This window comes from Pinus tabuliformis, chromosome 1_2, assembly GCF_031772625.1.
Source record: "Pinus tabuliformis cultivar Carrire ecotype Pingquan chromosome 1_2, CPIR1, whole genome shotgun sequence".
Classification (NCBI taxonomy): domain Eukaryota; kingdom Viridiplantae; phylum Streptophyta; class Pinopsida; order Pinales; family Pinaceae; genus Pinus; species Pinus tabuliformis.
In genome coordinates this window covers 428,746,932-428,762,476 of record NC_142298.1, presented here as the reverse complement: position 1 = coordinate 428,762,476, position 15,545 = coordinate 428,746,932, and the positions used below count along the sequence as shown (strand labels likewise).

The 15,545-nt window shown below is 41.2% G+C and overlaps 1 protein-coding gene across 2 annotated transcripts in view; it reads right to left on the bottom strand.

Moving 5' to 3' along the window:
• Nucleotides 1–15,545, bottom strand: part of SEH1H (Transducin/WD40 repeat-like superfamily protein) — a 346,770-nt gene that overhangs the window by 115,493 nt on the left and 215,732 nt on the right. For both annotated transcript variants that reach the window (XM_089395337.1, XM_089395336.1), the window contains exon 4: nucleotides 5,538–5,615. In XM_089395337.1, the coding sequence (XP_089251463.1) occupies nucleotides 5,538–5,615 (78 nt within the window). The remainder of the gene's footprint in view (nucleotides 1–5,537; nucleotides 5,616–15,545) is intronic.

Sequence of the window (15,545 nt, the reverse complement as noted above, 5' to 3'; positions counted from 1 at the left end):
TTCTAAATCTTTGTTCCGTGGTTTTTATCCGGTTTCTTGGCGGTGGCCACTCTTCCATCAGCAGCCCAACGCTTAGTTTGCTGGTGACACGCTCCCATGTCACATATCATCTCCCTTATCTCTTTTAAAGGTCATATATGTATTTGTTTTATGTTTTAATAAATCACATTATGTTTTATTAAAATACTCCTTTTAATATAAACATTATAACTTTATACTTAGTACCCCTTTTTAATTAATTTTGTATATATATCTTTAATTATTTTACTAATTTATTAATATAATTTTTATTAATAATCTGGAATATATAATTTATATAGTCCTCTTTTAATATTTACCCATACATTAAGCAATATGGGTGTTGATGGATGAGTAGGGCCTATATTCGAAGAAGTGTCATGGTATTTAGTACTTATAGTTAATTTAGTATATAAATTCTAGTGCAGTGTATGCGACACATGCATATGTAGCTATCATATGCATGCGTCGTATGCCTGCTATTATTCTTGCGTTCTCTATATTTATAGATAGGTCATTACATAGCTCTAAAATCATAGAGAGCTTTCTTCAACCTGCATACATGTGATTCCTGATCATGAATCTCAAACCCCTCGGGTTGTTCCAAATCTATGGTCTTGCTTTTACATGAGGGGAATGGTCCCCTTCTAAGAATTCATTTGGTACATCTCGGGCATGTACCTTCATGCTCTTCTTGAATTCAGGCATCCCTATCACCATCTGTCTCACATCGGGTAGGGCCCCATAATGAAGATGGGTAGACCTCCGGTGCTATAGAAGAGATGTGTCAACCGACATGGTCCCCAATGGACTTCCTACAACTAGATACAAATTGCCAACCCTGAACTCAAGAGTATCTTGAAAAATTCCTTTTTCAAACACGTACCTTTCCATTGATGAATGCCACCTTAAAACTTTTGACTTCCATTTCCGAAATGGACACCAGGTTCCTCGTGAGTTACCTTGATCCATTTGAAGAGAAACATTCCCTGCACCCTTTCCGGGATAGGTGGCATTGTCTCCAAGAATAATCTCCATGATTGTTTCCTTCTCTATCAAATTAGAGAGAGCTTCCTTGAATCCAGTGAAGTGCCTTGAGGCACCACTATCAATTTTCCCAACAAGTCCAGTGGAGAGGGCCGACATAAGATAATACTCAAAAACAACATTTGATTCTTCATACCTAGAGTTCCTTGCTTTCCTTGAAGAGTCGGCCATTTCCTTGATGACCTGCATTCCTTTTATTCCTTTGCCATTGTACTTGTCATTCCTTTGATCATTGAAGATGCCCCTCGAATGATTGTTATCATCATCAAGTGATGTGTCCCTCCTATTTGAACACTTCCTCGCATAATGGCCAAACTTATTGCAAGCAAGGCATCTGCCATTCCTTCCATTCTTAGATCCAGACTTCCCATTGAAGTGACCCGTAGGTAGGCCACCAAATGCTTCTGTTGCGCCACTTTGATAATCTTCTTTGCTTCGACTTCATCCTTGGTGAATTTGACGAGGGATGAGGAACCCATTGAGCCTTTTGACCTTGTCCAACTATCTTCGATGATTGCTCTTTCACTCTTGCTTGAGCTTTGTCTTCACCTCAACTCCGATTCCATGTTAATTTTAGGTATGTTCTATGCTGAAAGCAACTTTACTTCAATTTTCCATATTATCTCAATATCAATTCCAGATTAGCAATCACATTTAGCATGATAGTAAAATGTAGATAGAACATAAACATAAATCGCAGAAGACAAGCCAAGACAAGAGGACACAAGATGTGGCGTCAGCCAGGGACAAACCCCAATGTGGGGAAACCCTTGATCAATTCTTTTATGTTCTTCAATAGTTTAGCAAAGAGAGAGAGAGATAGTACATATACATTAGAAGTCAACATTTTGACTTGTCAAAATAAGAGCAGAGATCTTCACGAAAAAGATAACACATTTGGTAGCTGATCCGAACTCAGGTGAAGGCATACTGCTTCAACTGATTCTCCAAGGTGATTCCATCACCATGCTGCACCCATCACAGTGGTTCACCCATCACTGAGTTGTTCTCATCACTGCGTTGATCCCATCACTATGCTGCACCTATCATCACTGTGCTGCACCCATCACAGAGCTGTTCTCATCACTCTGCACTAATCCACTATGCTGCATCTCATCATGCTGCACTAATCCACTATATTGCACCATGCTGCACCCATCATCACTGTGCTGCACCATGCTGGACCCATCATCACTGTCACCTATATGCTGCATACTGCAATACTGTCATGGGACAGCCTTAGCTGCTTGCTATGGCTTGCAGCCTAGCAAAGCAGCTAGCTGTAGCTGTAGATTAAGCAACCCTTCAAATCAAGCTCACAGATCATCACCAATATGCCCAGACAGTCCTTAATTAGGCCACGCTGTCATCTACAGCAATGTGGCATCATGACAGCAATTAAGGGTACTGCAACAAGGTCTCTTTGAGCTGCTAATAGACAGCAGTTTAGGTCACCTTAGGATAGCAGTAAGGATCTCTTTGAACAGCAATATAAGACTACTAATGAGCCTCTCTTAGCTGCAGATAAGGGCTGTGTAATAAGTCTTCCTCCATGACTGCTTCTAAACAATGGTAGTCATCTTCCACGCTGGAAGTTCCACTACCCTTGGTCTTAGAATAGAGACCCTTTTCCTTACCTAAAGGCTCCTTCTGCTTGCTGCGTATAAGAGCTTTACAAACAGTGATTTTTCTGCCAGCATATAGGAGTCTCTTGACTGTGTATATGGGTCACCTTTTGAACAGCAATGAGGGCTCTTTAGAACTGCAGTTTAGGCCTTCACACACTGCTGGTTAAGGCCAGGCCTGCACACGCTGCTGGTTAAGGCCTCTCCCTCTGCGTCTTAGCTCACCCTTTAGGACTGTGGCTAGGGTTAAGGATAGATCCTCCATGACAGCGTTAAGGTGACAGCGTTAGGATCTCTCCATGACAGCATTAAGGTGACAGCATTAGGATCTCTCCATGACAGCGTTAAGGTGACAGCATTAGGATCTCTCCATGACAGCGATAGGATCTATCCTTCATGACTGCATTATGGTCAAGGGCATGCTTTATTGACTATGCCTCAATCTCAATTAGAACAGCAGTTAGGGCATCCCTCATTTAGGACAGCGTTTGGGCTTCTACTTAAGTCCTTGTTTTACTGTGTTCTAGTCCCTCGTTTGACTGCGTCCTAGTCCCTTTCAGAATTGTGGTTTAGGGCATGGCAGATCTCTTCTTAGGACAGTGTATCCTCTTGGGGACTTCCCCTTCCACTAAAACCCAAAACAGTGGAGAGAAGAGATCACAAGAGGTGAGTCTAAAATGACTTGCAAGGCACCTCTATTTATACTAAAACGTGGAGGACAAGTGGGGGTAATTTGGTTGCTGGCCGACCTTGACGAATTGTCACATAACACAAATAAATTCATATCTCCATGAATACTTGTCGGAATCGGATGATCTTTAAATCAATCCTACACCTCTCGACGAGAGGAATCCAAAAAAAATATCAGCTTCCATGAATAAGAAGACCCACATGGAGTTTGGCCCTAGTTGCCAATTTTAACAATTTTCAGCCATAAATAATTGCATATTTTAAATCTGGAAATTTCTGGGTGCTTAAACACATCTTTCACCCAAAATCTTAAATCTAATTTGTAACCTACTGGAAATTGAGTTTTCAGTCAAATTTGGGTAGAGGGGAGGCCTCAAAACCTTTATATTAACTCTAAGTTTTCCACCCCCTAGACTAACTCTCTAGCAGTGTTTGGACAACTGTAGGGTGGCTATAACAGTTAAATCATATTGTTGTTCCTGCGTTTTACACAGACTTTACAGTCTATCACACTGAATAACAAGTTCTTTTAAATCATATCTTCTTAACCAGTCACCCAAATTGAAAGATAACATCATTTCTGATAAGGATTTATAGTGTAGATAAAAATCCATAGGTTGCATGATATATGTTTAGTGAATTTTGGCTACAAATATCTATAATCTATTCTTTAGATTTCACCTACTACAGTAACATTTTTACCGCTAGGCAACACATATAAAGTAAACACCTCCACATGAATTGACTCCACTTAAGGCATTGGTCTTGTACCAACATTATCGAGGATAATTTGGAATTTTGGAGAATCCTCCCTTGGTTGTGTAGGGGGGTGTTGGGCCTAAATAGCAGGGGCTTGGGCTGAGGTGACAATGGATCCCTGCCCTATGTGTGCCGATCTAACAGGTTGCCAGGTCCTTAACAACACTACTAATTTGATCAGTAACAGGACCATGGCACTGGATGGGTGTGGCATCTCAATACGATCATCATCATCCTCACTCTGCCTTCATACCTCAACACACACTAGGTCCCAACCAAACCCAAAGTTAAAGATATGATAAGATAAGAAAAGCAAGCCACGCAGAGTGTGTGCTTCTCTAGAACCAAACATGAAGTGCTCTAGAACCGTGCACAAAACCGCAGTTCCATGTGTGGAACTGTGCACAAAACCATCATGATTCCAAAGTAGCAAGAACCTCCAAATTTTGGGGCTGCGGTTCTCTGGGCCCTTTGGCCACAAATCCACACAGGTGTGGTTTCAGCCTCCAAACTTGGGTTGGGGGCAGAAGCTATTCCTACAACACTAAGCTAAGTGCCAATGTTGTACATGTAAGTCTTTGCAACTAAAAATAATAGTCTCTATTAAAAGCAATATAAGTACAACATAATATTAAGTAGTACCACCCTCAATTAAATAAACCATTTTTTTAACAAAAAGTTCACCTGTTGTTTTATGCATACTACAATTATAGTATTGATGTCAGCTAATGCACAATATGCCTGCCATTTAATGTGCAATATGGCCACCATTTAATAAATCATATGGTTATATTATCTTTTATAATTTTTAATCTTGTCTTAAGACGAAATTCTAAATGTAGATCCATGACAATGCTTCCCGGGAGACCCGTGATGTTTTTAGCGGATGGCATTGACATTCTAGTTTGCTATTAGACTTACAGCTATCTCTTTCATTTTGTCAGTATATATATCTCGTTTGATGGTAGACAGAGATTTGTTCAAGGCAGACTTTCAACCTTTCATGGATGACTTAACAACCGAAGTATAAGCTAAGCTCCATTTTCTTAAGATTATATATACATCTGTTAATGTAAGGGTTTAACCATAGATTCTTCCTCTTCCCAGCTGGGTAATGAGGGGAATGATCCACAATAACTAACATTGTACCACTGCTTCTCCCATGTAATATATGACATGGAATTTTCCTTCAAGAAAAAGGCAATGAAACATTTTCTACATAAGGTGGGTAGTGTGCCTATAGTTTTTGCCAAAAGCAAGGATCAACTGAAAAGTATAGGGTGATCAAACATAACAGCCTAAGAAATTATCTTCAACAATGACATAGATCCAACAGGAAAGTACTATAATCATGAAGGAATGCCATGCATTATGTTACAACGAATGAAAATACTTGACCTGAAGCTGCCATCGCTTTAACTCCAATGTGTCAAGTGATTCATAGATCTTTACATGGCCATCAGCATATGCAGCCACCTGCAGGAGTTCCCAAATATTTGTTTTCAGTTTGAAAGCCTTATTGTTTGTCATACAATCATAGGAATGCACTCAAATACAAGTACATGGTCAGCAATGTCAAAATCACACGTAGCAGACCTAAACTAATTTGTGTACAATCCAAATTGACCTTGTTTTCAGATAAATGTCTACACAATTGGGTTGATGAAAAATGGAAATGACAAAAATCCCTTCTTGTGCTCATTATTAAATTAATCTGACAGGTACTCTAAATAGAAAAAACACTCCAGAATCTAAGATGAATTTGAAATACTGCATTATTTAATATAGTAATATAACATAAGCATGGGTTTAACAAGCCTAGCAAAATGACTATATAAATAATCAAAGCACACCTTTCAAACGAAGCAATAGATAACAGACGACATTGCAATCTCATTTAGTGCCATGCAAATCTTAATTAACCACCCCACCTTCACATTAACAAAATAAAAAGGAAATAGAACAAAGAATCGTATCAATATCCACAATGCTACAAATAGTCAATGGATAGCTGAGTATGGTAACAAATAGTATATAAATTTTAAGTGCATAAAGGATTCCCTGCAGACGCCTATCTTGAAGGAAGAAAACAAAAATAAAAGAAGAATAAACATATCCCTAAAGTAAAAGGTCAACAAAATCAGCCAACATCCTGAGTACAAAAATTACCTGAAGGTTGGATTTAGCATCCCGAATGCCCATGTGGCATACATATATATAGTGCAAGATAACAGGAATATTGGAGAATAGAAATTCTACACTTACAGTGTTCCATTGACATATAAGAAACAAATCATGCAAAATGGAAGTAATGTAAATTTATGGAATGGGGACGTCTCTTTAGGAATAATACTATGCCCCAAACCTTTACACTTATAGTATTCCGTTGACATATAAGAATAAAATCATGCAAGATGGATGTAAATTGATGGAACAGGAACATCTCTTTGAGAACACTACTATGCTCCAAACCCTTATGATCTCACATTAATTCGAGAAAATGATAATTTTATGGCCAAGCATAAGAAATGGAATATTTGTCACAGAAAAAAGAGAATGTGAATCAATGACAACAAGCCCAAAACGTTTTCTGGTCCAATATACTAATATTACAAGAATTTTTGTAATAATTTCTAAATCATCAAATATCCCAAGTTCAAGCCCAATTCTTCTATGCAGAGGGTAGCACTACAAATCCTTCAAGCTGTCCTTAGAACATCACAAAACCGACAACAGTGATAGCATTCATCTCACCAACTGTAATGTCCCTTTTCAAGATTGATTTAATTGTTCATTTTCACTTGGAGAAAAAACAACATCAATAAGTGAAATGAATAATTAAATTAAAAAATAAAAAGATTATAAAGAGAGAATCCATGGTATTTTGATAACCCATGGTATTTGGATGAAGAAAAATTATAAAAAAGAGAGATGAAATTTCATTCGAGGTATGATTGGTTATTCATATTTAGATAATTGTATCAGAAGCTCTAGTAGTTTATGGTGTGAGGGGAGACCCTTGTGGAGATCCCAGTTTCAGTGGTGAAACATCCATCCTAGCTGGTGGCGATTAGTTTCGGTGTTGCAAGATACACCCTAGCTAGTGATTTGGAGGAATCAACTAAGTTTCTCATTGGTGCTTAGAGAGGTAGGACGAGATTTTGGACGTTAGTTAGAAGGCTGAAGCAGTGCACATTTGCAGACACGGGAGTCTAGCTAGAGAAGGTTTCTCCAGTTTATCTATTTGTCAAGTTCCTTTTTAAGATTAATTTGATGTAATTGCCCTGTTAGTAATAAAGAAATAAATAGTTGGGGTTACAGTGGAATTTGCCTAAAAGCCTGTAATTATTGGTTTTAAATCTGTCAAATTATTGGCAAGAAGCATTATGTGCTTTTTTTGAAGAAAAATCAAAGTATAACTTTAGGGAAATTAAATAAATATAAAAAGAGAACATTACAGTTGTATCAGAGCTGGTTTTATTGCCAACTTGAAGGGTTTATTTGAGAAATGTTTCTTATTTTTCTTAGCATAAGCCTTATTTGGCCTTTTCCTAGACAGAGCAGCCCTATTTGGGCCTTTTTCTTTGAGCAGCAGGCCTATTAAGGGCTCAAACCCTTGGCGGCAGCCCCTTCTTCCCTTGAGGCCGCCTCTAAGAGGCCTATCTCTGAGTGTCGTAACCCTTTTGGCCTTCATCCTCTCACCTGTGACCTTGTCCTAAACCCTAACCCTCATCGCTGCCCTATCTAGCCCCATTGCTCCCATCTCCTAGCCCTGATCTAGCTCTTCTAGCCCTCATTCAGACCCATCTTGAGGTAGCAGTGATTTCTGGGCACTAACATTTGCTTTTTCAGGTGATTTAAGGTGATTTTGGAGCTAACTTTGTGGTTGCAGGTGGACAAGTCCATTGGAAAAGTCTCACTAGTCACCAACAAGGCCATAAGACCTAGTGGTTTTCTCTCTCAACTCTCCTCTCTATCACTGTTTCATTAGCAGCCTCTGAAATACATTGTTGACAGTGGTATATCTATAGCCTAAGCACACATAAATCAAGTCTAAACTCATTAATCATTTACCTAAGGCAATAAATATTGACCTTGTGGTTGTATTGATTGCATAAGCATGAAAATTTTGAAGACTGTAGCTGAGTTTCAAGGTCTGGTATATCACCTACAGCCACACTAAGTAACCTACAGCAATGACATAAACACTTAGCAGTGGCATGAAATTAACCAACTGTCATCTCATTTCATTGGTAAATCATTTGCATTGTTGGGCTTGCATTGATTAGAATATCTTGTAATTTTTGGGAGGACTGTCATACTAAAATTAAGGTCTGCTATAAGCACTGTGGTCTGATCATAGACATAACAGTGGTATAAAAATAGTTGACAGTCATCCTATCTTATTGGGCATTCATTCTTTGCATCTTTTTGTGTTTCTTGTTGATTTGGGTTGCTTCTCTTACTGTTGTGACCATTGGTCCCTTTGCTGCCCCATTTCATTATTACATTCATCTAATTGCATTCTTGCATCCATTACATGCATATGTAACTCACTGTGTGCAATCACATATAATTGGCACGGTATATGTGCTCTAAATAAGATAATAAGTGCTCAAAAGGATAGCTGATATATTTGGACTGATTTGACATCATTCACATAAGATTAGCTTACTGCTGTCATAAGTCTGCTCTTGCTCCTAATTTGTCATAATCATAATCTTATAGAGCAATATTTAAGAGTTTTCCTAAGTGCAAAGCATTCTTACATGTCATTGGTTGTCTTGTCATTGAAAAGCATTGATACATTGTGTTGCTTAAAGGACTGTTAGCATTTTTATGACATTGATCTCTAAAGGAATCCTTACTTGTTATTATCATTGCTAAAGGAATTGGATATTGAATATTGTTTTTCATTGTTATAATCTAAACATTCCTTGTGAGTTTACTTTCGCACCAACATTGCATTTAGCAAGTGAGCATCACATCTAAGTTCATAACCTTGCAATACTGTGATTCACTCTTTAAAGCACCTAATTGATCATCATATTGTGATAAGAGTAATTTTGGTTTTCAAGCAATTGTGTTAAAAGATTATCAGCATCTAATTGGGATTGTTGAAAGAAGCATTTTGTTTAAGGCTGTTTCATGAGCAATTGTCTTGATCTTGATAACATTTGGGCGCCTTCTATCTTGTTCCATTGAGCATCTCCTCTTTTAGTGAAGAATGTCATTATATATTGATTTGAAACCTGCGTTACATCATTGCAATTTGTCTCTAAGTGCTTCAGACATCTAGCAATCTTACTAAAAGTAATCTCCATCCTACATTTGCATCTTAGGGCTAGATTTGCATTTAATTAACTTACCTCCAAGCATAAGCTTGCTTGAAAGACTCTTAGGACCACCTCTCACATCTAGCTTGCGAAGTCTAGACCTTGTTTAGTGGTTAACACAGTGACCTTGCAATCGTCAGAACCATAGTCTCTGCAACGCCAGAGGCATTGGGTGGTTAGAACTCAAGGGGAGGGATCATTAATCAAGCCATAGCTTGTTTCCCCTCGGTTTCTCTCTCACAACCTACTCTAGAGACCAGCCTCAAAACAGCTAAGGGAAAGGATTCATCTAATTAGGCATATAATCTAAAATAAACCAAGATCTTGCATTTCACCTCAGACTTTAGGTGTTGCATCTCATTTAGGATAGTGAAGCATCCTAAGGCAATGTTGATTTGGGCATTGTTTTAAAAAACGGCCGGCTCGGAACCGACTCGGTCAAGTTGGTCCGAGCCAGGCCTAAAATAATCAATTCGGCCAAGTAACCGGTTTGGTCGGCCAGGTTAATACCAAGCTGGCTGAGTTGTTAGACGTGTCCGTATCAACCCGGCCGGGTTATGTACAGCGGCCCAGGCACTAAAAAATCTGCGATTTTTTTAATTTTTTTTATTGATTGCTAAGTGTGGGGACTCCAAACAATGGCTGCAGCTAGGGCAGCTAGGGCATCATTCTAACCTGCATATAAGGCCTTTTCTGCCAGCGTATAGGAGCCTCTTGACAGCGTATGGAAGACCTTGGATTAGGTCTCTCTAGACTGCGTTTTAGTCTCCTCCAGGATTGCAGATTAGAGCACCTTTAAGACTGCTATTAGGGCCTCTTCCTTGCTGCTAGATAGGCCTCCTTAGACTGTGGCTAGGGCACCCTTAAATCTGTGGCTTTATCTCTTCCTTACTGTGGGTAGGGTAAGGCTAGATCTTCCTCCCTTTAGGACTGCGGCTAGGGCATCTTATTACAGCGGCTAGGTCTCCATTAAGATCTGCGTCTAGGGCTCTATTAGAAGACCCTTTCTTCTAATAGAAACATGAATGAAAATCTTTAAAATTATGTTTTTTATAAAAAAAAAAAAAATATTTAATGTATTTTTTACAACAACCGAGTCATTGAAATCGAGCCGGCCGAGTCGATACCGAGTTGAAGTCGGAGTCGGAGTCGACCCTCAGCCGAGTCAATGTCGGAGTCGGAGTTTTAAAACATTGGATTTGGGGTAGCATCGGATGTGCTCTAGCCACGAAAATTGGTGGAGAGGCTAAAGCACATGCGATCTCCAATACCTAGAAATGGTTTGGGTAGAATCTAACCAGTTTGGGAGATATTAAAATAATTACTATTTTTAATGGAGTCCCTAAGCCTAAACTTAGGGAACATACAATATTAATGTGAATTAATTTAAAACTGAGTTAGAAAGGTTCAAAAGTCATGGATCAAGCTAGATCTAATCTTAGTCGTTGATTAGCGACTTAATCTCAGTCGTTGAATTGTCAACGAGAAAAGTATAAGAGGAGGCTTGAGGGTCACTTGGAGAACACACCAAGTTGATCAAGAATTCGATTTTCTGGGGCAGGGTTTGCTGAGGAAATTGAGTGAGTGATCAGAGTTGCAGCTGAGAGGCAGTGAATACATAGCAGAGAAGCAGAGTTAGTACCAGGAGGATCAGCGCAGAGCCGGGAGAGGGACACAGAGCCAGCTAGAGGCCACGCAGAGGCAGCCAGGAGCTGCGCAGAGCCAGAGAGGGTCAATGTGTGAGACGCAGAGGGTCCAGAGGCTGACACAAAGGGTCCAAAAGCTGACGCGGAGCCCAAAGAGGTTGGCGCTGGGCCAAAGAGGCTGGCGCAGGGCCTAGAGGCAGTGCTGGAAGCATTTCGTGGGACAGACTGAGAGCTGGAGAGGCGGATAGGGTGACACAGTCCCTATCAGAGTGACACAGAGCAACAAAAGTTGCATTGTTGTTGTGGGATCATTCATCCAGTGTTTTAGCCGGAATATCTATCTCCGACTGAGAGGTACTATTGCCAAGGGCATTCTCTGTTGGGTGAGCCATTTCAGGCACCTAGGTTGGATTCTGATAGTGCATAATCATAAAACCCTTTGAATAGTTGCACCGGTTTTCCCGCACTAGGTTTTTCCAGGGACATTAGTCAAAAAATAACGGTGTCACTTGTGTGCTTGTTTTTCCTTCACTTGATGATCTGTATGTGTTGAGCATGTACTTGTATTTACTTTCAGTATTTAAACAGTAAATAACTTGTTAATTAACAGAACAAGTAGGAAGAAATAAATCAGGAAGTACATGAAGGATTTCTAACAAATAGACTTAGAAATTCCAACATGGTATTAGAGCGTAGTTGCAGATCACAGGAGAACTGAGGGCATTAGCCGAGCAGAGCAGCAGCAGCAGAAACAACTGTCCCGAGTGACAGAAGTTGTTCCTAGCAGAAAAGCAGCAAGGAAGGGGTGACGCAGTGCCTGCATCATCAAGTTTGAGCCGGGAGAAGGATCAGTGCAGTGGCAAAAAGGAGCAGACCTGACCTACGCAGTGCTCGATCATCTTTCTCAGTCAAGAAGGATTGACGCATGTGGCTAGGAGGTGCGGATTTTGCTGGTGTCGGGATTGTGCAAAGTCTAGAGGCTCTAACCTTCAATTTGTTGGGGCATAGGAGACTGTGGAGAAGTTGCGGAGTGAAGTTGGTGGGGTACTGTGGTCAGAATAGTACCTAACAGGGAAGACCAAGGAGGAGGGAGTTGCTACCGAGGATTTCTAGCCAAGAAATCTGGATCAATGGTGCAGCTGCACTAACAATCGGAGTGGGGGCATCTCGACATTGGCAGAGGGGTTTCCAGGAGGAAAACTGAGGCTCAAAGAGAGTCACACCAAGAACTTCCAGGAGGGAAGTAGAGACACTCGAGAGTCGAAAGAGGAGTAGCGAGATGGCAGTGAACGGGGTAAGAGATCTGGACAGAGCCTCAAACTTCGTAGTCTAGAAGGCCGAGATCTTGTCAGTTCTAGACAAAAATCATCTCAAGGACTTCGCCTTGAAAACGATAGCGAACCCAGTTGACTCGGCTGAGAAGAATAAGTACGAGGAGGCAATGGCGAGGGCCAAGAGCATCATCCTTGATGGGGTCAAGGACCATGTAGTACCACATATTGTCGAAAAGGACACGGCAAATGCAATGTGGGAGGCCCTGATGAAATTGTATCAGCATACTTCCGTGCAGAGGAAGATGCTACTAGAAAATCAGTTGCGGTCATATCAGATGCAGAAAGGAGAACAAATCGACATCTTCCTCGGTCGATTGAAGGAGATCTGGGATCAGCTGACTTCCATAAGGGCCACGTTGGATCAGGAATTAATGGTGAGGACCGCATTGAACACAGTCTCAGAGGATTGGGAGGTATTTGTCCAGAGCATACTAGGCAGATCGACCCTTCCAGATTGGGAGGAACTGTGGGCGGCTCTTCGTCAGGAAGAGATCAAAAGGCTAACCAAGGTAGGAAGCAGTGGAAAGGGGGTCAGAATCAAGAAGGAGGAAGAGGAGGATGTTGCCCTAGCATCTGAGGGAAAGCAGGAGAAACGAAAGAAAGACCTCTCCAAGGTCAAATGCTTCCATTGTGGGGAACTGGGTCATTATGCGAGCCAGTGTCCAAGGAAGAAAAGCAAGGGAGAGGCTTCTAAGACCAAGGCTGCGCTAGCAAGGGCAGAGAAAGAAGTGGAGACAGATGATGACTGTGCCATGAGTGCTCATGCACCTCGTGAGAGGAAGTGGGGAGACATTGAGCTGTAGTCAAACGGACTACAGGTGATGAGGGGCAGGATCCTTGAGGTACCCAACCTCTTGGATTATACCTTGCTACGGGAGCCCCGAAGAGGAGTAGCAGAACTGACGGAGATGTCAGAGTTGGGAGATCAGTTACTTACTTCTCAGTAACTAAGTTGCAGTGCAGCAGTTAGCAGTGGCAGTGCTATGGGTAGCACGATGCAACATGATGAGAGGGATTACAGTGCAGATGCAGCAGTGGCAGTGGCAGGGCCATGGGCAGCAGCACGGATGCAGAGGGAGCTGTTGTACAGATGCAGCAGTGGCAGTGGTAGGGCCATGGGTAGCAATACATGATGCAGCAGTGTAGAGGATGTTGGGCAGCAGGCCTAGCATCAGCACAAGGACCGATGCCGGATGATCAGGGTGATGCTCAGTGAGGAGTATTACTAGAGCACAGTCCTCGCTAAGAGGGAGTGTTGATTTGTGGTAGCATCTGACGTGCTCTAACCATGAAAATTGGTGGAGAGGCTAAAGCACATGAGATCTCCAATACCCATAAATGGTTTGGGCAGAATCTAACCAGTTTGGGATATATTAAAATAATTAATATTTTTAAGGGAGTCCCTAAGTCTAAACTTAGGGAAAATATAATATTAATGTGAATTAATATAAAACTGAGTTAGAATGATCCAAAAGCCATGGATCAAGCCAGATCTAATCTTAGCCGTTGATTAGGGACTTAATCTCGACCGTTGAATTGTCAACGAGAAAAGTATAAGAGGAGGCTTGAGGGTCACTTGGAGAACACACCGAGTTGATCAAGAATTTGATTTTCTGGGGCAGGGTTTGCTGAAGAAATTGAGTGAGTGATCAGAGTTGCAGCTGAGGGGCAGTGAATACATAGCAAAGAGGCAGAATTAGTACCAGGAGGATCAGCACAGAGTCGCGAGAGGGACGTAAAGCCAGCCAGAGGCCACGCAGAGGCAGCCAGGAGCTGCGCAGAGCGAGAGAGGGCCAGTGTGTGAGACGCAAAGGATCCGGGGCTGACACAAAGGCTCCAGAAGCTGATGCAGAGCCCAGAGAGGCTAACACTGGGCCAGAGAGGCTTACGCAGGGCCTAGAGGCAACGCTGGGAGCATTTCGTGGGACAAACTGAGAGCTTGAGAGGCGGATAGGGTGACGCAATCCCTATCAAAGTGACATAGAGCAGCAGAAGCTACATTGTTGTTGTGGGATCGTTCATCTAGTGTTTTAGCCGGAATATTTGTCTCCAACTGAAAGGTACTACTGCTGAGGGCATTCTCTGTTGGGTGAGCCATTTCTGGCACCCAGGTTGTATTCAAAAATTGCATAATAATAAAACCCTCTAAATAGCTGCATTGGTTTTCCCGCATTGGGTTTTTCAGGGGACATTAGTCCAAAAATAACAGTGTCACTTGTGTGCTTGTTTTTCCTTCAGTTGATGATCTGTATGTGTTGAGCATGTACTTGTATTTATTTTCAGTATTTACATGGTAAATAACTTGTTAATTAACAGAACAAGTAGGAAGAAATAAATCAAAAAGTACATGAAGGATTTCTAACAGATAGGCTTAGAAATTCCAACAGGCAACAACTGTTCATCTGTTTACTTGGTAAATAATTTATATAAAGCAAGTATTTGACTCCATTAAGGCACTGGTCTATCAAGATAATTTAATCTAATCCTTAAACTTGTTAAATGAACCAAGTTGCTAGGCCATTCAGTTGTGTCTCCCAGACTTGTCAGTTGTCGATGGGCCTTTCCATCTTCACATTTCATAGGGACTACCCCCCACAGCCTGTTGTTGGGAGACAGTTAGAACAAAGAGGTCGAGGATCAGAGTGACAGCCCCCGACTTGATAGTTGTCGCCCCCTGCCTATACAATTTGAGCGACAACATTTATGGCGTCGTTCTCGGGGATAAGTTCATCTTGTTCTCGGCGCTTCAACAACATTTTCTCCATCTTTCCATCTTTTCATTTAATTTGTCAAGCAACACATTTTCTAGTGCTTCGACATCTTATCAATCTTCTCATCAGTTTGTCAACTTGTCCACCATCACTAACATCTTTTGCTTTCTATCTGCACCTTTAGCACCTGGACAGTTTGGTTAGTCCCTATTTGGGTGGCAACTCCACTTATTCCTCCATTTACAAAAGCTTATACTAGAGGAAGTCTTGGTAGCTTACCTAACCGAGCTCTCAACGCTGGGTTAAACAAAATACATTCTAGTAAGCCTTCATTTTTTTCAGACATGAAGCCCTCCCTGATATCCACTTGCTTTTCCCT